Source organism: Cololabis saira, chromosome 12 (genome assembly GCF_033807715.1).
Source record: "Cololabis saira isolate AMF1-May2022 chromosome 12, fColSai1.1, whole genome shotgun sequence".
Taxonomy (NCBI): Eukaryota; Metazoa; Chordata; class Actinopteri; order Beloniformes; family Belonidae; genus Cololabis; species Cololabis saira.
In genome coordinates this window covers 30,201,363-30,223,394 of record NC_084598.1, presented here as the reverse complement: position 1 = coordinate 30,223,394, position 22,032 = coordinate 30,201,363, and the positions used below count along the sequence as shown (strand labels likewise).

The 22,032-nt window shown below is 38.3% G+C and overlaps 1 protein-coding gene and 1 pseudogene across 1 annotated transcript; both read right to left on the bottom strand.

Annotated features, from left to right (window-relative positions):
- Positions 1 to 5,391: 5,391 nt before the first annotated feature.
- LOC133456520 (taste receptor type 1 member 1) lies at positions 5,392 to 10,116 on the bottom strand. Its single transcript, XM_061735010.1, has 6 exons — positions 9,944 to 10,116; positions 9,422 to 9,719; positions 8,578 to 9,300; positions 7,359 to 7,565; positions 6,651 to 6,771; positions 5,392 to 6,320 (listed from the first exon to the last, which is right to left on the bottom strand). Exons 1-6 carry the CDS (start codon positions 10,114 to 10,116, stop codon positions 5,392 to 5,394), a joined length of 2,451 nt encoding a protein of 816 aa, XP_061590994.1.
- Positions 10,117 to 16,193: 6,077 nt separating this feature from the next.
- Positions 16,194 to 21,797, bottom strand: LOC133456392 (taste receptor type 1 member 1-like; annotated as a pseudogene).
- Positions 21,798 to 22,032: the final 235 nt, after the last annotated feature.

Below are 22,032 nucleotides of genomic sequence, written 5' to 3'. Positions count from 1 at the left end.
TTTCTGATATGTTAAGTTGCAAACCTACTGGCAAAAAAAGACAGAATGAAATTCAGTGCTGTTTGAGACTTTGATGGATCTAGTGGGCCCCCAGCGCTTCTCCAGCTTCATGATACAGCATTTCTTTATAGCCAGGAATACTATTTTCCACTAGTGTAGATCTTTGTATTTAACAGTTTGTTTTTTTGTTTGGGTTTTTGTGTGTGTGTGTGTGTGTGTGTGTGTGTGTGTGTGTGTGTGTGTGTGTGTGTATATAATTACACTGTCCCTCAGTTTCCTTGCCCCAGGGACCTTGTGGAGTTAGGTTTTCAAAAATCCTCCCTGCTGCCTTTTTGTTCATTCACTTTTTTCTTTTTTTCCTTTTTGTTTGATTGTGGGAGAAGAGGGTGGAGGAGTGTGTTCTGTTTGTATTATGTCAACTATTATGGTCTTTATACAATACTTTGTCTGTTACCAAGATGGGAAGATGGTGAAAATCTACCTCACACTCCACCTGCTTTTTTTCTGCACTGTTTATCTGTATATACTGTTCATATCCTGTTACATATTTTATACATATTTTATACGTATCTTTTGTATTTTGTATTTTTTATATATTTTTTATTTCTGACTTTCCAGTCCTTTTACCCCTCCCCTATATGTGTGTGCTGCAACAAATAAGTTCCCCCACTGAGGGAGAAAATAAAGGATATTCTATTCTATTCTATTCTATTCTATTCTATTCTATTCTATTCTATTCTATTCTATTCTATTCTATTCTATTCTATGAAACCCATGCCAGCCGGAGTCGAATAAACCATGTAAATACCATTTAACGAGACTGAGTTGTTCTGTCTCTCGTCAATCTCAGAATTGAAGACCAATATGTAGAAATGCCCACGGTGAAAGCATATATCCTACACATCAACATGTTACTGGCACAGAAGTTTCTGAATAGGATGATCATAAAGTTACTGTCAGTCAATGGGAAAAAAATAAAGCTAAAATGTGAAGTAGTTACACTTTTAAACAACAGGATATTTGTCAAAAAGTAAGTATAAAAAATAAAAACGTAAAATCAAAACAAAATTAATGTTTTGATGCCATGTTAAGCACACAGATAAAGAACTAAAAATACTGTACAAATAGGGTCTGCTCAGACATGTATGTCACTTTTGTTCCACTAGATGCCATAAAAATCACTTTTTCTCAAATTTAAATGAAAAAGAGGATGTTCAATTGGCTGTTTTCCTGGCATGTCAATCAATAGGCTAAGATTACAATCTGGCCTATTCCTAGTGACTCCATTATTATGTGTGAAATACTAAAACTAATTGTCGAAGAGTCATTTCTGTCTGCTGATGGACATCTAAGCATTCCAAATTTCTAGAGCTGTCCATTTTCATTGAAAACTGCCAATGAAAAATCCCAGGAATAGCCTGATGTCAGTACCAGGAAGGCCAGGAATCCCACAGAGCAAGGATGAGACACTGTTAACCTTTAAACAAAACTTTCGCCTGCAGTGGCTGACCCGTGAATTTCATGTGCTGCTCCGATTTGGCCAGGAGTGTTTTGTGCCAGAAGGGACGGTATCACAACCAATGTTCTTACAGCTGGGTTCACAGCACCGGGTTTCAAGGGTGGAGTCAGCATCTTAACTCCACTTCATCTCCCTTTCCCATGAAGTTTGCCTCTTTTGATACAACTATCTTTGCGCTATCAGGGGTATACAGCAAGTGTAGGATGTGAAATAAAGTGGAGGTAAAGTTGGCAAGGCTGGATAATTCTGTTCTGATGTAAGTCTGTGATGTCACAGTTCACTGCAGACTTGAACAGCACTCTGAATGACGGGTTTTCAGATTCAGGCAGCCCCATACAGTGTAAAAGGGTTGTGGAGGTTAAGTTTATGAATTAGTATTCATCAAAATCTATGAAATCAAAATAATAAAAAAATATATTATGATAGCACGTCCCTTTTAGGGGTAGTCCAGTGGCTTGGCATTAAGGAATGTTGCATCATGGGTGGAAGGTGCCTGGTTTGAATCCCAGATGGGGCTTTTCCATGCGGAGATCACGTTCTCCCTGTGTTTGTATGAGTTTTCAGTAACCCTTTATTCCTCCCACAGTCCAAAAACATGTATGTTGGACTAAATGGTGATTATAAATTGACCATAGATGTGAGTGTGTGTGTCTGTTTGTCTATCTTGTTGTCTATATGTGATGAACTGGTGATGGACTGATGACCTGTCGAAGGTCGACCGCTGCCTTTTGCCTGAAAACAGCTGATAGGCTCCAGCTGACACTTGTCATTCTGAACAGGAAGAAGCAGGTTTAGATAATGGATGGATTTTAGCTTTCAAGGGGCCTGTAGGAAAAGGTGGGCTTATGGTCACCCTACCATTAAAGAAAACACAGAGGTCACTGAAATAACCTGAAACTTACAAAAGAAATAATTTACAAAAAAATCACGAATGAAAATCTGATGTTGCTTTTTTGGTCAAATGTAAAAACAAAAAAATCTCATGAAACTGGCGTGGAAGAAATCGATGGGACCCTTAACTTAATATTATGTTATACAACCTTTTCAATTGAGTTCAATTCAGCTTAATCAATCAATCAATCAATCAATCAATCAATCAATCAATCAATCAATCAATCAATCAATCAATCAATCAATCAATCAATCAATCAATCAATCTTTATTTTTATAGCGCTTTTCGCAGATAAAATCACAAAGTGCGTTACAATAAAATGTGGAGTAAAAATGTAAAAAATGGCAACAATAAAAGAAATGTATATCCAAAAACCAATTTGAATGAAAGATAAGTTGCCCAGTCAACTAAAATCGTGTTTAAATAAAACTGTCTTTAGCTGTGTTTTTAAAGAGTCAACACTGTTGGTCAGATGCAGAACAGGAGGTAGAGCCTTTCATAGTCAAGAAGCAATAGAATAGGAAAGCGTGATCTCCTCTAGTCTTAAAGTATGTTCTTGGAACGGATAAAAAGGTTCAGATCTGAGGACCGAGGTGAACGAGCTGAGGAATAAGTGGGTAAAAGATCACAAATAGTGCCAAATCACAATAAATGTAATCTCACTTCAACAATACAGTTCAACTCATTCCAAAGTTGTCCAAATAATATAAAACCAATAAAACAACAATATCAATTATTTCTTCGCTTTTGTAGTTGTTGCTGCAGTCAAGTGGTATCTATAACTCTCAATGAAACGTCTGCACCTGTAGACAGATATTTGGGGCACTAATCATTAGCTAGATTCTCCAGCTTTCTCGGGGTAGATCAGAATCAGAATCAGAATCAGAATCAGAATCAGCTTTATTGGCCAAGTTAGAACATATCAGACAGGGAATTTGACTCCGGTTAACACCGTTGGCACCATTTTTTGTTCTACGGCGCCATCTTGGAAAAAGGATGGCACTGGGATGGAGGAGGGGACACACAGTGTCAACGTGCAAAAAAACACCTCAGCACAGAAAAGCAACATACTCATAACAAATTTAACAACATCATAATGAAGACTTGCATGTGGGTGTGGGTGAGTGGGGGGGCAGGGGGATCCCGGCACAGTACATCCAAGTGAGGGCCGCGGCCTTTGTGGCGCTCCAACCTGGTGACTGTGTAGATGGGTGTTTTCTCCAGACTGCACATTTCAACTTTTTCTACAGCTGTTTAGTAGGATTTAGCTGTGTACAGGCCACTTCAGATGAATTCAATGTTTTATCCTTGGCCATACTAGGGTGCTTTTAGTTGAGTGTTTTGGGGCATCTGAAGGATCTGTGACCTGCATGTGAGACTTTCTGACACTGGGCAACACATTTCACTACAGAATATCCTGATAACTTAGGGATTTGTACCTGCACAGATTCAAGACACCCTGTATCAGATGCAGCAATGCAAAATGCAATATACATTTGACAAATTCCAGTCTGGCTTTTTTATAATATGCTTTATGCAACAGTGGAGTCCTCCTCAGACTTCCACTTTGGCAACGCAAACAGATGTCAACGGTTGGTGCGATCCGACACTGATGCACTTTGAATTTCACCTTGAATCTCTTTGGAGGTTTTTCTGGGCTTTTTGGTTATGTTTCGTATTATACACCCGTACAGCTCTTCAGTTTGTCATTAGTTTTCTTTCATTTGTGTCTCATTAGTTTATGGCAGTGTAGCAGGGCCCATGCTCAGAGTTGCTGCTAGTCAGGTACCAGAAGCTCAAAACAAGAGTTAATAGCAACCGCAAAATAAGTTGTTTGGCATATGGCATTAGCAGAGAAGATTGTGTGTTTTTCATGAAACCTTTCACGTGTGTAACCCACATACTCAGCTCTGCTGCTCATCCCACAAATCAATGTTCCTTACAAAAAATGGCACCATTTAAAAGGGAAACAAAAGGGCTTTCCAACAGTATAAGATGTATTGCTAGGAAGAGTAGTTACAAAAAAGAAATTGTCTACCAGACACACATTGCCTTACTTTTTCTGCAAAGTTTATTTATGTGATTATAGGATTCCATTGATTTATGAGAAGTTAGTCTGCTTTTGAGAGGTTAATCACTTTATCACAGACAAAAATACCAAAAACTCACTTCAGTTATTTCTAACATAAATAAATGGGTTATATATGTATATGTACTGTACTGTATTTTACATATTCAATTATTTCAATTTTATTTTGATGGGATCGTTTTAACGTGCCGATCCAGAAAGTTGAGTAAAACCGAAGATACAAAAAGAAAAGTGTAGTATTGTTACTGACGTCACAACACAATGTACAGATACATATACTTATACACACTGTCTTCTTTTAAGTCACTTTTAAAAACTCACTATTTTAGACTTGCGTTTAACTGATTGTATTGTTTGTCTGTTTTTATCTCTCAATTGTGTCTTAATTTTCCTGTTTTTAATTGCATGTAAAGCACTTTGTGACTTGTTTTGGAAAAGTGCTCTATAAATAAAGGTATTATTACATACGTGAACTGATGAGGACCACGATCAACCCTGGGGAAACTTCCCCATCTTGTGGCAGGTTTAATTATTACAGCAATCTCAATTTCGTAAAACTGACTAAAAACTATATATTTTTTTCTTTTATTATAGAATCATTACAGTTCTAAAGTAGCTGTACATGAACAATGAAATATAAGTTCATAACAGTAGGACTAAATTCACCAAATAAACTCCTAACGATTAACTAAATGTCATCATCAGTACTACTACTACTACTACTACTACTGTCATAGCAGACGCTTTTATCCAAAGCGTGTTACATCTGAAGGAACAACACAAGCAAGAAATAGATGAATAGAAATGCACTGACGCTCAGATTACATAAATGTGTTGAAAGTTGCCTTTCTAATGCAGGTTATGTGCAAAAAAGGGAAAGGATGAAAGAATCTACTGGCTGATTGTTTTGGTATAATCCTGAATGAGACCCTGGAAGTGCTGCTGTGTGTTTTTCTGAGGTTGAAAAGCAATGATGTAACATTTTGGGAGGAAATACCACAACAGAAAACAGGAGAGACTGGAAAGTACTGCCAGAGCGTTAAGCATCTGGATGTACTTTCCATGGTAAAGCGTGTACACAGTGACAAAGATGATCCAGGTGAGGATCAGCAGGAGGAGGCAGAAAGTTATTGATTTGGCCTCATTGTAATTTTTTGGGAGATCTTTTCCCATGTAGGAGAAAATAAAACAAAGAAGACCTAATAGTAAAAGTAAGAGGATAGAACAACAGGTTGCTTTAACATTCAAGGAACAGAATAGCACGATTTGATCTTGGTACCACGCTGTTTCATTGTAGGGTCTCGGGGGGTCGATAGAAAAGGACGTTATGAGTAAGACAGCCTGAATGATGAATGCCGCAGTGATGACCACCCATTGTCCGTTATATTTCCTCCACCAGTCGAGGAGTTTGGGGAACTTTGCAGATATTTTAAAAATACAAACAATCTGGAAAGAACGCACAACAAAACACGCCAGACAGACGGTGTAGAACAGCAGAAATGGGAAGTACCTTAAGACACACGAAGCAGGTGTGGGCTTTCCAAAGTAAAAGAACACACTCAAACTAGAGAGACCGAAGCAGACTAAAATAAGGAGGCACATTGGTCCTCCGGCAGATCTGACCACAGGTGTGTTGTAGTTGATGACAAAGAGGACCGAGGTGGCTGCGGTGACTCCCACCAGGACGCAGGTCACGATCATGACCAGGATGGAGCTGGTATGTGTGAATGGTATGTACTCCACCAGCCGCAGGATGCAGGATGTGCTTCCTTCTGCAGACCACTCTGTTTCCAAGCAGCTCTTGCAACTGAAGGGATCCTCTGTTAAAAGAAGACATAATATTACTTAAATAAAATCCTATTTGCTGAATAGATGTGTCACAGCTGAGGAAAAATAGACGTTCACTCTCCCCTTGATATCCTTTTTTTAAAATTAAATGTGATCCCATACAAACTAATCCACTTATATATTTAAAACAACAATGAAATGTTAAGTAAACAGCAAAAGTTTATCACATAGCCCCAGAGATACACATTTCAAATGTTTAACAGTTTCATATCACAGACTAGTTAATATGTAGCTCTCAAACAAGGCACAAATGACGGCCCTGTTTTTACCCTTCAAATACCTCCTTTCATGTGATAATTCACCTGTAACATTGACGTAAGTTCCACTTGGACAGATTTTACATGTGAAACAGCATCTGTGGACTGAATTTTGCCGTCTTGCATATCCTTCCAAACATTCTGGGGAACATAATGCACTAGGAACCTGAAAAAAAGAGAAAAGAATTAAACATTAAGGTCCCTTTTGTGAAATGAAGATATAGGTTTTTAACATTTGACAATGACATCCCGTCTTTAATTCACGCCGATATATTAGGCATATATCCAATCTGTGACCACACACTAAAGAAACATGAATCCAACCAGATTTGTGTATCTACACAACGCTGAAAAAAAACCCTAACATAATAGGGGGAAAAAAAATCTAGGCCATCTTTGCCAGGCAATGTCACTTTAGCAATAAGAATAGATCTCACCCTGATCTTCAAACTGACTTTTTATTTTGTCAGGCGGTTTATGGTAGATTTTATCCAAACCTGGTGCCCACGTGTAATTACAGTTTTAATGTCAATTTTGGTTTTCAGTTTGCATCCTTTAAGCCTGGACATTTTTACATTTTTGGAAAGTTTTTTGCCAAATCTGCATCAACATCATGGGCACGTTCGCATGATTCTTGATTTGACCTGAGGCACAACAACTACTGAACCACAACACTTCTTTTTATGTAAACCAAAACATTAAAATAAACTTTGAGTATACGCTAATTATAGTAATTTTAAAAAAGTTACTTACTTCTCCATCTTTGTGCCACCGAATTTTGGTCCTGTTGATGGAAAGTTCAACTGTTGGGTGAAATCTGTAAAATCCAAACATCTGTGCTTCGCCGCTGTGGTTCCAGAAGACTAAAGGGTACTCTTCAAGTTGGAGGTCGCCTTTCTCATCAAAGCGTATGGTCATGTTTAACAGTGTAAAATTGGACTTCTCCAGCTCTGCCAGAACCTGATGTGAGAACAAAATTGACCATGCACTGCATTTGTGTCACAAAGGAAATTAGGCAAACCTGCTGCCACCAAAAAAAACTGTAACATTAAAGATAGTTGTGCTGAAAACTGAAAATGATACATGTTAAAGTTTTACAATAATAATAATAATAATAATAATAATAATAATAATAATAATTATTATTATTATTATTATTATTATTATTATTATTATTATTAATAATAATAATAATAATAATAATAATAATAATAATAATAATAATGGATGCATAGTTTTATTTTAAGTGTGTAGAAGTATGCAGGTATGTATAAATGTATTTTTAGACATGAATGTATTCATTTATTTAATTTGCACAATTTTAAGTCTAGGCTCTTGGAAAATTCATGGTTCACATTTAATGTGTTTTTTTTTATGGCTCTTCTTTGGATTTAATGTCGGTTTTCTGAGTACATTTTTTCAAAGTTTTTTAAAACCACTTGTAATGTTGGGCTTTCATTTAATTTTGATGCTTATGACAAAATGAGGACAAACTATCACCAAAGACTAAGTAGATAACTGTCTATGTAAGAAAAAAAAACCCCAAACATCTCAAATGCCCATTTTCAACCCTTAGGCAAAGTTCACAACAAGTTCAAGTTCTGTGTCAAAGCAGCCACATTTAATCCGACTGTGACGTCACGACTCCTGGTTCAGACTCCGCAACATTATCTCACTACAGCGGTAGCAGCCGCTGCTTCACAAAAGACCACCGTTAACATTCGTGCTCTCCTTTTTCCCAATCTCCTTCTTTCCTCTGTCAGATTGGCATAATGTTGTCGGTTTCGACCGTGCAAGTACTTCCAATTTGCAAGACAAACAAGTGAAGCATCCATATTTACTTTATTTACCCAGTTCTCAGTTCTTTAGAGATGGATTAAAATAAAATATAAAACAGACAAACACTAAAGGCCCCACAAAAATAATAACACTAACTAGGGTAAATTGAAACAAACATTGAATATTTACTTACCTTGTCTGGATACACTGTAATATTATGACATCCACTTTCACCACATTGTAAAGTTTTGTGCAAGGCGTGCGCGATGGCATATACAGCAGAGTAAACAGAGAACGAGAAAGAGGGATCTGCATTGATGATATCCTGGGAAGTCCAGTGGCTGCAGTTGCAAACCTGATTACAGAAGCTCTGCTGCCCATCGTTTTCACACTCTTGCTGGCTTTTAGAAGAGCGGATATAATCACCGAAACCAGGTATTAATGAAATTGGCTGAGTCACTCCGAGAACAGTTCCAATATTTTCAATCCCCTCCATGTTCTGGAGGTGATTGTTTAAGGACCAGGTGTCGCCCGCCACCCACACCATGTTGGTAATATTCAGTTGAATTGCCGACTTCACAAGGTCTACAGCTGCCACTTGGGAAGCAAAAACAATAAGGACTCGTATCTTCTGTAGCTCAATGGTTTGGAACATCTCGGAGTAGTTTGTGTTGGTACTGAGGCTTTTGGTGTATGCCAGGCAGATCTCAGTGTCCCTGATCTTCTTCACGAACAATTCCAGGCCGTCTTTGCCGTAATCATCATCACTGATTATGAAAGCAACCCATTTCCAGTTGAAGTGTTGCACGATGGCCACCATTACTTCTATGAGATCTGAACTGGGATGCACCGTTCGTAAGAAAGACGGGAATTTAACTTTGTTTGAAAAAACAGAGCTTGAAGATCCATAGTTGACCTGTTTCAACAGTAACAAGAGGAATTCAGCACTCTTAGGTACAATATATAACAACAGCTGCTGACGATGAAACACACTGTTCTCTGTTTGATGCACAAGCGTCTTTGTTGGTGAAACTTACCATCGGAATGAGATCAGACATAAAAAACGGGGCCACAGTCAGGGCCTGAGTGCTGGTGAAAGGGCCGACCATTGCTATCAATTTAGACAAATATTGGTCTGGTTCAGACCAAGGTCTGATCAAGCCATTGACTGAGAGCAGTTTGAAAATAGCAGGGAAATTGCGTATATCTGAGCAGTAGTCAATTATCTCATAGCCAAGAGATACATTTGGAAGTAAGCTGCTGGAGTTATTGATCTCCTCTACTGAGAATCTCATCATCTGAAACCTCCGGTAATTTGACGGACTAAAGGGTTGTCTGAAGAGAAGAAGACAGAAGAGCAGGACGAACTCTTACAATTAAATTCCTCATATTCATAGTTTTTATTTCTGTAGTCATTCAAACATTACAATTTGTAAAGCTAAAACAAACAAAAAAAAAATCTAAAAATGCTACAAAATAATTAGGAGCTAGACTCTATCAATAATTCATTCTTAACTAGTTTTGTCCTGAAAGCATATCCAGTTTATTATAAAACTCACCTTGAGCAGTCGATGGCTACGGGTCGGTCATGATAATTGACATCATTGGCATAATGAATATCAAAAAGTCCACCTAATATGTAATCCCCGTTCAGGTGAAACTCAGAGGTGCACTGAGTCAACGCAGGCAGAAAAGTCCCAAGCAGACACACAGAAAAAATAACTAGTTTCATTGTCGTAGCTTCCCATGAAGCAGTGTGATGTGATTTACCTTTAGCTTGAAGTAAGTTAATATAGAGGGTGTGGGTTTACCCTTTTTTGCTATTTTCATGCATGAGAGATTGCATGACTTTGACAAATACTATCTATTAACGGTTGGAAGACTTTTCACAAATCAGTATGCAAACAGATCTAAAAGCTCCTGCACAAAGTTTAACACCATGAACTAGCAACAGCATACATGTAATGCCTGTATGAGGAATAAACCCTGTGAGGCCACTGAAACAATAGTGATTTTTTTTTTCTTTCAGAAAATACCATATAATTCAGAAACTCTAAGGGTGCTCACACTTTTTTGCTTTCATTTCATTTGGCTTCCTATTTAAAGGGGCAGTGTGTTGAGCCAACTGAATACCCCACAGCTCACCGTCCACTTCCAAGTGTAGGAGAAACTGTCACAATAATGCTGCAGAGCCGTTGTTAAATCATTAATATGAGGCATCTTCATAAAAACAGCCATGCTAAGGAACTCAACAGTTCATATTTACTTTGGTGCAATCCCCTGTTAGGAGCAAGAACAAAGTAATCATGGAAAGAAAATAAATGAGCCAACAGGAAGAAAACACCTCCACCAGATCCAAAGTCAGGGAGGGTGGGCAAAAAACATAGAAAGATTAGTCCAGGGAAATAAAATGAAATAAAAATCTTAATTGCAATAATAATTTCATTTATATACAAACAAAGTAAAGGGAACAGTGTGAGCCCAGTGCATCATGGGAGGTCCCATAGAAAGGCATCTCGGAAACAAAGTGCGGCTGCAAAAGACTTTTAACAGAAGAGTGCTAAAGTTTCCACAGAAGAAAAAAAAAACTATCTTTAATCACTTCACGTCACTTGAAATGGCAATAATTTCTTACAAAGCCAAATCATAGTTACTGAAGAATTCCTATGAGGATGTTTAGTATCACTGATCAACTGGCTGTTAAAAAATAAACTCTAATTGGTGTTTTTTGCGGGCAGCACGGAGGCTTGGTGGTTAGCACTGTTGCCTCACAGCAAGAAGGTCCCTGGTTCTTTCTGTGTGGAGTTTGCATGTTCTCCCCGTGCTTGCGTGGGTTCCCTCCGGGTACTCCGGCTTCCTCCCACAGTCCAAAAACATGCGTAGTAGGTTAATTGATGATTCTAAATTGCCTGTAGGTGTGAGTGTGAGTGTCATGCCCGCCTATAAAACTGATATTAGATAAGAAGTTAATGATTGCAGACTATCAATCAATCAATAAAGACTATCAATACTAAAGATAACACTACAATACTATAGAATTCAATTAAAAACCATTGAAGAGATCTGGAACTATCAATAACCTTGAACTTTTTAATATGTTTATGATCAGACTTAAGCAAGACATGGGTCTGTTTAATAAATACTCTTACGGTTCAAAATATATATTTTTTAAGGATGCCCACTGCACGTTGTGTGTTGGAGAAAATACCTTTTCTTCATCCCCTAACTGTGGATGCTGCTGTCGTTAAACTTTTGTCCGGTAGCCTGTTGATGTCCTTTGGTGTTGAGGAATAATTGTCTAGTTTCTACTTATACTTACAAGTGTATTCAAGTGGAAATTTAGTTTATATTATTTTTCTATTATGCACAAATTTATATAGGAATACCGGTATGTATTGCGATGATGAGCAAATACGATTGAATATGTATATGTTGTTTGGGATTGTTCTTATACGGTACGGTTTACCAATCACTTTTGTGGCAATTGTCTGAAATAAATTCATTCATTCATTCATTCATACTTATCCAAGTTTTTCCAAAAGGGAGATTTTGCACTGGACACAACACAAAACAAACAAACAAAAATCTACGGGGTTAAAAGATTTTTTAATAACTTTGTTCTTGACCAAACAAAACAGAGACACAAACAAACACATGCATATGAATTCATACCGGGAACACTGTGCTCCAAGACCATTTCCTGATACTAATGATCCCTGCAAAACCTAAAACCATACCACACACCACAGGTCGTTTGTGAAAGGAATTTGCAATTTCATAGAAAATGAAAATGATTCATGACCGAAACTGCCACCTGAATTTGAATTCAGGTAGCCACCTGGAGGAAGGGCGGAACTCCTTGTTCTGCATGGCAGGAAGGGATCGGCCCTCATTGAGTGAAACAGGGATTAAAAACAGGAGTCAGAGCTCATGAACTTTAACAACGGCACCTTAGAAACTATATGTATTTAATAACTGTTGCAGACAAATTACTATGAAAAATACCTTCATGAAAATCAATCACTTTGGGAGGTTCTAATTGATACCAAGGGATATGTAGTAGACATAATATAAAGTCTGACATCATACTCCTAATTTAAATGTTTACACATCCATTTAACAGCTGCTTTGTCACTTGTTCATGTACACCAGTAGCTTTGTTCCATGGCTTCTTGAGATCTAAACCAGTGTTAATTAGCGTTCTCCCAAACATTATCATTAGCAAAACAACAATTATGACTTTATGTTAGACACATCTGATGCTGATAAATGGGGATGGTCCAGCAAGCCTTGTGATACAGCTTTGTCCCAGTAGAGATGGTATAAATCATTGTGGTGTTCAGGTAGAGAAAGAAAGAAAGTTACACTGGCTGAGAAAGTTATCTGTTCGTATGTCAGTCATGGTGAGAATATCGTCTAGATAGACTGTTGAGGCCGAGGTCACAGACTGAGCAGGGGGGGAATCAGTGACTCGTCAGTGGTCACCCAATGGTTGTATGTGAGGAAAGATAAAGTCAATCAAGGACACTCACCAAATAACAATCTGACAGATATTTCAGCATGCCAGTTAGGGTCTCTGGGGGATCTTCTAAAAAACTATTTATTTATTTAATACAAGTGAAAATTGAAACCGTTGGGTTTTCCACATTGCACTCTATGGCAATATGGCAATACCTGCAAACTGTAACTTCCCTTTAAATTCGTGGAGGAAAAATTCAAGGTTTTGGAACTTTGGAGTATATTTTAAGCTGCTGCCGAAAAGCGCTGGTTTATGCCAGGTACCGCTGGCGACATGACCAGGTGCTCAAGGCCTTTGCAGAGAGCACCTATAGTGCTATTGCTATCAGCCAAAGGTCCCAACCCAGGAAGTATCTGATAAGCTTCATTAGTGCAGGAGAGAGTTAGACTACAACATCTGGAGAAACATCAGGACTTCTAGATACAGCATAGGGCTGGAAGCTGACGATTGACCTCGGCAAGCAACATAAGTTCCACCAAGACCACTATAAGACCTGACATAATTTTGCTGTCAGAAGAGACCAAAAATGTCATGCTGGTGCCTTTGGAGTTTCGGACGGAGGAGGCCTTTGAGGGGAAGAGTGCAAGGACCTAGTCAGCAACTGCCACAGACCAGGCTGGAAGGCTAGGTGCTTGCCTGTTGAAGTAGGAGGCATATGCTTGGCAGCACAGCCCCTTAGCAGAGCCTTCACTACTCTCAGCATCACAGGAGAAAGGAGGAGAAAAGCCATCTTCACCAACACAGAGGCAACAGAGAAAGCCTCTACATGGCTCTGGTTCCAGGGAGCAGAACCGTGGGGGGAGCTGCCAGGGCACATGCTGAGGCTTGATCAACCTTGACAGGGTCGCCTGAGTGAGTATGTCTGATGTTCGAGGGATCCCAAACACCCAGTGACCTCAGGATACATCACTGATGATGCGCTCTGGCTTTGCATCTGAAGATGTATCGTTTCAATCTTGTCACAGTTTCTGTGCTGCATGTCCCATTCTTCCTCAAAGCAAAAACCTTTGCCCCTCATTATGAGAAATTGTGTCCTGCCAGGTTTTAGAGTCTTAAACATTTAAAATGATTGACCAAAAAAGGATAACATGATTTAGACAAAGACATGGGAGAAGCATTCAATTCAGTTCAATCAAACCATACTTTTTATTCCCTGATGGGAAATTATACACTCTCATGCAGTGATTACTCAAAAGTGTCTTTCTGAGTCTGGTACAAGGGTTTATTTTTTGTTTTTTTTCTGTACCACCCTTGTTAAATAGTATTTGTCCCCTCTTCACGATCACATGCTTGTCAGGATGGAAAATGGCATCAAGCATTCAATATTTTTGTCTTTTTGAATTCTGAATCCGCACTCTATATGAATGACTTGGATAAACTGATTGACAATAAATTAGACTGAATGGGAATATATTTAGATGGACTTGAATTGCGCTTAATTGACCACCATGGACTTTGTTTTCTGTGTAAAGTGTAAAATTAAAATGTTTGAAATAAATATACTGAACCTCTTCAATAAACATGAATCTCATCAGTGTGTACACATTATGAAGTTTTTTTATTGAAGAAAACACAAGGGTATCTAAAAGCACATTTCCATTATTTTATTTTTCTTGCCTATTGCACATTTCTAAAGCTTGAATAGAAAGACTACATTGTTAATTCTTTAATAAGGTTAATAACAAGAATATAATTCCAAGATATAAAGGGAAGTAGAATAATCTATATACCACACAATTTAAAAAGACAAGAAAGAGGTGAATACAGCGTGTAAAATACTTATTACTTTTATTATAATCTACTTGAGAGTTTAGAGTTTAGAGTTTATTAATTTAGCACAAAAAGATGCATAAAGCACTGCGCAAGGAGGGAACGAAGTTCTATAGCGAACTTGTACAAGGTTCCACCCCTGTCAAAAAAACAAAACAAAGGACAAGCAGACAGCATGCATGAGCTAAACAACAACAAAAGACAAAGATCAATAGCAACAGGAATTCAAGTACTTGAAACAACTAATAGTAAAAAACACAAAGAAAGAACAAAAAATGTGACAAAAGCAGTACAATGAGAAAGAATATATAATTAAAGGTCGATAAAATTAAAGGTCGAGTAGAGAAAGTAAATTAGGTTCCTGTGGAAAGTAAAAATTCCTTTAGGTTTTTTTTGAAAATGCATTGGGAGGAGGTGGACCTCAGTGAAGAGTTTAAGTCAGACCAGAGCTTGGGGCCTCTATAAGTAATGTTGAATTGGTGACTTGAGGTTCGGGAGGACGGTATAGATAAGCTATTGTTACTAAACCTTGTTTGATATGAGTGAAAGTCTGTTGTCAGAATAAAGAAATTGTGAAAAGTAATAGGCAGATCTTGTTTCCTGTATATAAACTTATGAATAAAAAGGCATGTTTGATAGGCATTCACCTTATCAATAGGTAAGAGTCGATACTTCAGAAAAAGAGGCGCTGATGGCGCATATCTAGAGGAGTGGGAGATCAATCTCCCACTCCTTGAGCAAAAATAAGTTGCTACTTCATCTGTTAAAAAGGCCCGGTTGTTTTTATCGGTGCAGTTTTGGCTCCCCCTAGTGGCCAACTTTGATAATATTGTTTAGTTTTAATTAGACACATTTTCGGCCACCGAGTGAGGACCACGCTACTTCTCTGAGGAAAAGAACATGTTCAAGATTCTCCCCAAAGATGTCATATCACACTTTGTGCGTGCATTAGCAAGTAAGTGTCTAATTGTGAAGATTGAGTGGCTGTAGGTCGTTTCTATGTACATAGAGATTCTTGATCGTTGTGACCGCAGCTAATTAACATTGGACAAATGAGACATCTGCATGTAAATTTGAGTTGTTTAAAAAATATATATTTTCAGAAAAATGCTCGTACTCATCAGCAGCAGCACATACTTAGAGGCAGCTACTAGTTAACTGTTTTGGTATAATCCTGAATGAGACCCTGGAAGTGCTGCTGTGTGTTTTTCTGAGGTTGAAAAATGATGATGTAACATTTTGGGAGGAAATACCACAACAGAAAAGAGTAGAGACTGGAGAGTACTGCCAGAGCGTTAAAGGGGTGAATGTACTTTCCGTGGTAAAGTATGCTTGCAGTGGTAAAGATGATCCAGGTGAAGGTCAACAGAAAGAGGCAGAAAGTTATTGATTTGGCCTCATTGTAATTTTTTGGAAGATCTTTTCCCATGTAGGAGAAAATAAAGCAAAGACAGCACAACGATGAAAGTAAAATAATAGGGCCAGATTTGGTTTGAAGATTAACGTCACAACCAAGTATGATCATGTCTGAGAACCAATATGTATCGTTAAAAGGCTTTGGCGGGTCAATGGTATTGCTAATAATCAGTAAGAGAGCCTGAATGATGAATGCCGCGGTGATGAGCAGCCATTGTCCGTTATATTTCATCCACCAACTGAGGAGTTTGGGGAACTTTGCAGATATTTTGAAAATGCAAACAATCTGGAAAGAGCGCACAACAAAACACGCCAGACAGACGGTGTAGAACAGCAGAAATGGTGCAAACCTTAAGACACACGAAGCAGGGGTGGGCTTTCCAAAGTAAAAGAACACACTAAGACAAGACAGACTGAGGCAGAATAATATTAGGAAGCACATTGGTCCTCCGGCAGATTTGACGACAGGTGTGTTGTAGTTGATGGCGAAGAGAACACAAACGGCTACAGTCAGAGCCACCAGGACCAAAGCCCCAGACATGATTGCTATGGCACTAGCATGTTGGAACGACACGTACTCCACCAGCCGCAGACTGCAGGATGTACTTGCTTCTGGAGACCACTCTGTTTCCAAGCAGTTGATGCAGCTGTAGGGATCCTCTGTTTTATACAAAAAAGAGACACATTCAACAAAGTTAAAGTTAACTTTAATTAAACATCAAAATTCCAGTGCTTTGCCATAGATCTGTGGCACACTATGGCCTGTGTGAATTTAACCATGTATACAATCTAGTTTCAATCAATGTTGGTTCAAAATCATGAGAAAAATCCCTTCTTCAGCTTGACAGACCCCCTCACCCGGGATGTCCACAAGAAAAAATTAATTAATTTAAATATTTCAAAATATATGTTTATTATTTTTTTAGATGAGCAGGGAAAATAGTATATAGTTAGTTAGTAAAGCTTTTTTTATGTTCATTTATGTTGTCTAAAGTTACTGATTGGTCACGTTTACTCTCCGGGGCGCAAGAATCTTTGCCCATAGACTCTCGTTGTAAGTTGTACATGCTGTCTCTCTTCAGTACAAGAGATAGGAGCTTGTCAGGGCGCAGCTACATTTGAATGCAGCTGGATTTATCACCGCCCATGATATGGCAGACTGAGTTTGAGTGCGAGTTGGATACGGACAACGGAGGAAGAAGCAAAATGGAAAAAGAGAAAATAAATTCAGTGAAGTCATTTAAACAATGCCCGTTGAGAGGAGGACATTTCAGGAGAAGCTGCACTTGAAAAAGCTTGGACCTGATCAGCCAGACATCGCTATCAGTCGACCATCAGTCTCAGTCTTTGTCCAGGGAATCATGCAGCAGTTCAGACAACAGACAGGTGGGGTCAGCGTTGATAGTTTACCTGTACTGTTGATATACGTTCCAATTGGACACACTATACAGCCGAAACAGCATTTGTGGATTCCTTCTTGGTTTTTTGCATATCCTACTGGACATTCTAGGGAACAAAATGATGTTGGTACCTGCATGGCACAAAAATAAAGTTAAATGGATATAGCAACATTTTGGGAATTAGCCGATTTACCATCAACTACCAGAGTACAGTATGTATGCATATATGTATGTATGTATGTATGTATGTATGTATATATATATATATATATATATATATATATATATATATATATATATATATATATATAAATATATATAAGCAAGTTTGAGTGCATAAATACATTCACGTTGACAATACTTCATAAAGTCTACTTAAAGTACTCAGTACTCAACACATAGTGCATGATAAGAATGTGTTGATGAACGCATGCCATTTGGAACATAGGTAGTTTTGTTGCAGCATCGGGAGAAGAAGACATTGTACAAACTACCTGTGTCACAAACAGTGCATCATTTTCAGCTATAATACATCTTCGATCTGGGTGGGATGATACATAATAGAAAAATGCCCCAAGACTATTAGGGGCAATCATTGCTTCCAGGTAGTGATGCTTTGCCAAAATTCTGTTTCATATTTGTATCTGTTTATAAGATAGGATTTCTAAGATAATATTTAAAAGTCTGTTATGCCTCATTTTACAATGTTATTTTAACATAATGTAAATGCACATGTTCATTTAAATGGTATTTCAGAAGTTAATCTGTCACTAAGGCTACGTGCATAACGAGTGGGGCCTAATGGGGGCATTTATTCAACAGGGATATTAGATCATGCAATAATACCCCTTTTCCACCAAACCGGTTCTGGGCCAGTGCTGAGTTTGGAACCGGGTTTTCTGTTTCCATGGAAAAAGAACTGGCTCCGGACCAGAAAAAACGGTTCCAAGGTAGCACTCTTTGCTGGACGAAAGAACCGCTTACTTATGCAGAGGGGGGCAGAGTTGTTAAGACCAACGGCAATAGCGAGACTGCGATACAGCACCATTTTCAAATAAGTGACGAATGAATATGGATGCAGCAAAGCAGCGGTGGTTTGTGGAGGAGACAACCTGTCTTTTAGCGATATGATCCATAGAGGGTGCTACGCCGACCAAGTCCTTATTAGAGCAAATACCTTGTTGTTGCTTCAATTTTCGCGCTAATGCAAACACAGCGACTTAACTGATGTTTGCAGCGATGTAATGACGTGGCTCCCCTTAGTACCCGAGCTATGGAAAATCAAACCGGTTCTCTTGGGAACCAGCACCAGCACTGACCGAGAACCAGCTCTGGAACCGGTTTGGTGGAAAAGGGGTACAAGAGAACCTGTTCACAAACTCTGGGGTTGATGGAAAGTAAGCACATTTTGGCATGTTTCTTTATGTTAATACTGCAAAGGACTGAGGTTAATGCAATGTGATTGATGTACTGTATATGCTGAAAAACAATTTATAAGGGATCAATTATATAAACTGTATGATTATGGGGGATGAAAAAATTACCTCTCCATTTGCGTGCCACTGAATTTTGGTGCTGTTTATGAAGGACTGGAAGGACGGTCTAAACTTATAAAATCCGACCTCGTCTGCAACACCACTGTGATTCCAGTAAACTATCGAGTACGATCCAGACATGGGGTCACCATTTTCATCAAACTGAACAGTCTGGTTTAAAAGAGCAAAATTGGTCTCCTTTAGTGCTGCTAGAACCTGTTGTTGGAACAAAAAACACAGATTAAATACATACAGTATACATGGTCTTGACAGGAATCACAGGTGTGGATAGTAAACAGTATGACTCTTTTAGGCTAACACCCACACGGTTTACCTGAAAACCACAAACAACTAGAATCATCCGTGTCCTTATTAAACACACTGAACAATTGTTGAAAATTGTTGAAATAGAAAAATTGTAAACCAAATGTGCAGAACCTTTAATTTGGAGGGTTTTTTTTCAATGACTATAGAGGTAATGTTTGTGCTACTAAAGAGAAATTATTATTATTATTATTTCGTTTATTTCGGCATGTTTATATAGACACATTTCATCTCCAGAACATTATACATTGCATACTCAGCACATGACGAAAAGGGTACGGGAGAAGCTGACGCTTATCAAAGTCCCGCCCCGTTCTATGTAAGATTCATGATCACATCAACAACAGCATATAAGTGTAAGTGAGAAAGACCCTAATTGACACTTGATTTCTTACATCATTTCTTGTAAGTTAATTGTTCCGTCTCAATTTCTATGTTACAATGTTGTGCAATACAGCACAATGCTCATATGGTGAATAAACGTCACATTTAGGGTTGAACAGACCATAATGCACAATTTGCTTTAAGGTGATGCTATCTTGTCATAGACTAGTCTCTACTGTGAATGTCCTCTGCGGTTCATAGTCAGACCTATGCTAAAGCTCAGTGGTATTTGTCGTATTATCTATACTTACACAGATGTGGATGCATTATTGAACTGAATAATGGGTAAAACATACTTATGGATCAGTGACCAAAAACAACTATTTCTGGAAGGTGCAGCACAAGCATTTGCAGTGTTTAGATGTACGTATTTGATGTATATGTTTCTAACTCCTGACTACAGTAAAATTTAGTAATGATATTAAAAGCTATTTTTCTTAAAAGTTTTACTTTTAAATGATTTTGAATTCTCAATATAAACGTGTTTGCATACAATTGAGTATTCAAAAACAAGTAACTCATTAATATTTCCATACTTACCATTTGTGGATGTGCTGTAATACTTCTGTTACATCTGCCAGCTCCACATTGCAAGACATTGTGTAAGGCATGGGCGATGGCATATACAGCAGCGTACACAGGGAAAGAGAAAGAGGGGTCTGCAGCAATAACATCTTCAGCAGTCACACTGCTGCAGCTGCAATTCTGATTACAAGATGTCTGTTGTTCTTTATTTTCATGCTGAGTTTTGGATTTGAAAGAATTAATAAATTCACTGAAACCTGGTATTGGCACTATTTTCTGAGCTGTCCCAAGCACAGTTCCGATCTTTCTGATTCCTTTTTCTTTGGGAAGCTTGTTGTGCAAGGACCAGGCATCCCCTGCTATCCACACCTTGTTGTTGAAATTATGTTGTATTGCTGACCTAATGAGCCTTTCAGCGGTCCATTCAGCAGCAAAAACAATAATGACGTTTACCCTAAGAAGCTCCATCTGTCTCAAAACTTGAGGGTAATCTGTGTTGTCGTCAAGGCCTTTGCTGTAGGCCAGACAGATGTCAGTGTCATTTATTGCTTTTACAAATAAGTCCTGGCCATCACTTCCATAATCGTCATCAACATAAAGGAAAGAAACCCAGCGCCAGTTGAAGTTTCGCAAAATGTTAAGCACCACTTCTATGACATCTTGATTGGGATGCAGTGTTCGTAAAAAAGATGGAAATATCAGTTTTCTTGAGAAGATTGAACTAGCAGCTCCATAACTGATCTGTTAGACAAATTAATAAAAAATGTCACTAAAGCACTCCTCTAATTAAAAATATATCACAACAGGACAGGCAAGCTTTCAGATTTACCATAGGGACGCGATCCATCATGAAGAACGGAGCAACAGTTCGTGTCTCTGTGCTTGTATATGTGCCAACCACTGCTATCAGTTTGGATATGTTCTTGTATGAGTTGCTCCAAGGTTGGACTCTGCCATCATCAGACATGAGTTTGAAAATATTTGGAAAACTTTGTATGTCAGAGCAGTGGTCAAATATTTCATAGCCAAGAGACACATTTGGCAGCAGACTGGTGGAGTTATTGATTTCCTCTATTGCAAATCTCATCAGCTGAAACCTCCGATAACTTGACAGAGTTAAATGTTGACTGTGGACAGAAGAACAATGATAGAGAATCATAATTTACAATATTTATTAAGGTTTTAGGTCCTAATAAATGTAATTACCCATAGGACTTAAAGAGCATAATTGGGTGATTTAAGTATTTTCAATGACAGCTATACCTGAGACAAAACTGTTGAATAAATGATCTGTCATAACTTTATATCATTTTTACTTTTGAAAAGACATCTGCTATGATTTTAAAACTCACCTGGAGCAGGTGATGGCTTCTGGTCGGTTGTAATGATGAGATACACCAGCATGATGAACATCAAAAAGTCCACCTATCAAAAAATCTCCATTGAGCTGAAACTCTGAGGTTGTCGTGCTGCATTCACTCAGGCCGAGAATCAAAAATCCCAACTGGCAAAAATGCGCGAGAAGGAATTTAATTATCATAGTTACTGTTTGCTTCACTAACCAGAACTCTTACAGAACTCACATCTGCCTTGGGTTAGACACCTTCGTATGGGCAGAGCTTCTGTGATGATTTACATCACATTAGATTTTTCATCCTCTTTCAAATGAGTTCTGCATGACTGCAACTTTGACCACAGAGGTCTTTCAGATGCAGTCGCTCAGTGGCTGAGAAGATTAGGTGGCCGGAACAAGAGCTGGAGTCTCACTAAAGTTT

Bases quoted from the DNA above. Each gene is read 5' to 3' on its own strand.
- LOC133456520 (XM_061735010.1), bottom strand. From the start codon at position 10,116: ATGAAACTAGTTATTTTTTCTGTGTGTCTGCTTGGGACTTTTCTGCCT. The intron at 6,772-7,358 runs GTAAGTAACTTT...TCTTTTTTTCAG, and splicing joins GGTGGCACAAAGATGGAGAA to GTTCCTAGTGCATTATGTTC. The intron at 6,321-6,650 runs GTGAATTATCAC...TTCTTTTAACAG, and splicing joins AACTTACGTCAATGTTACAG to AGGATCCCTTCAGTTGCAAG.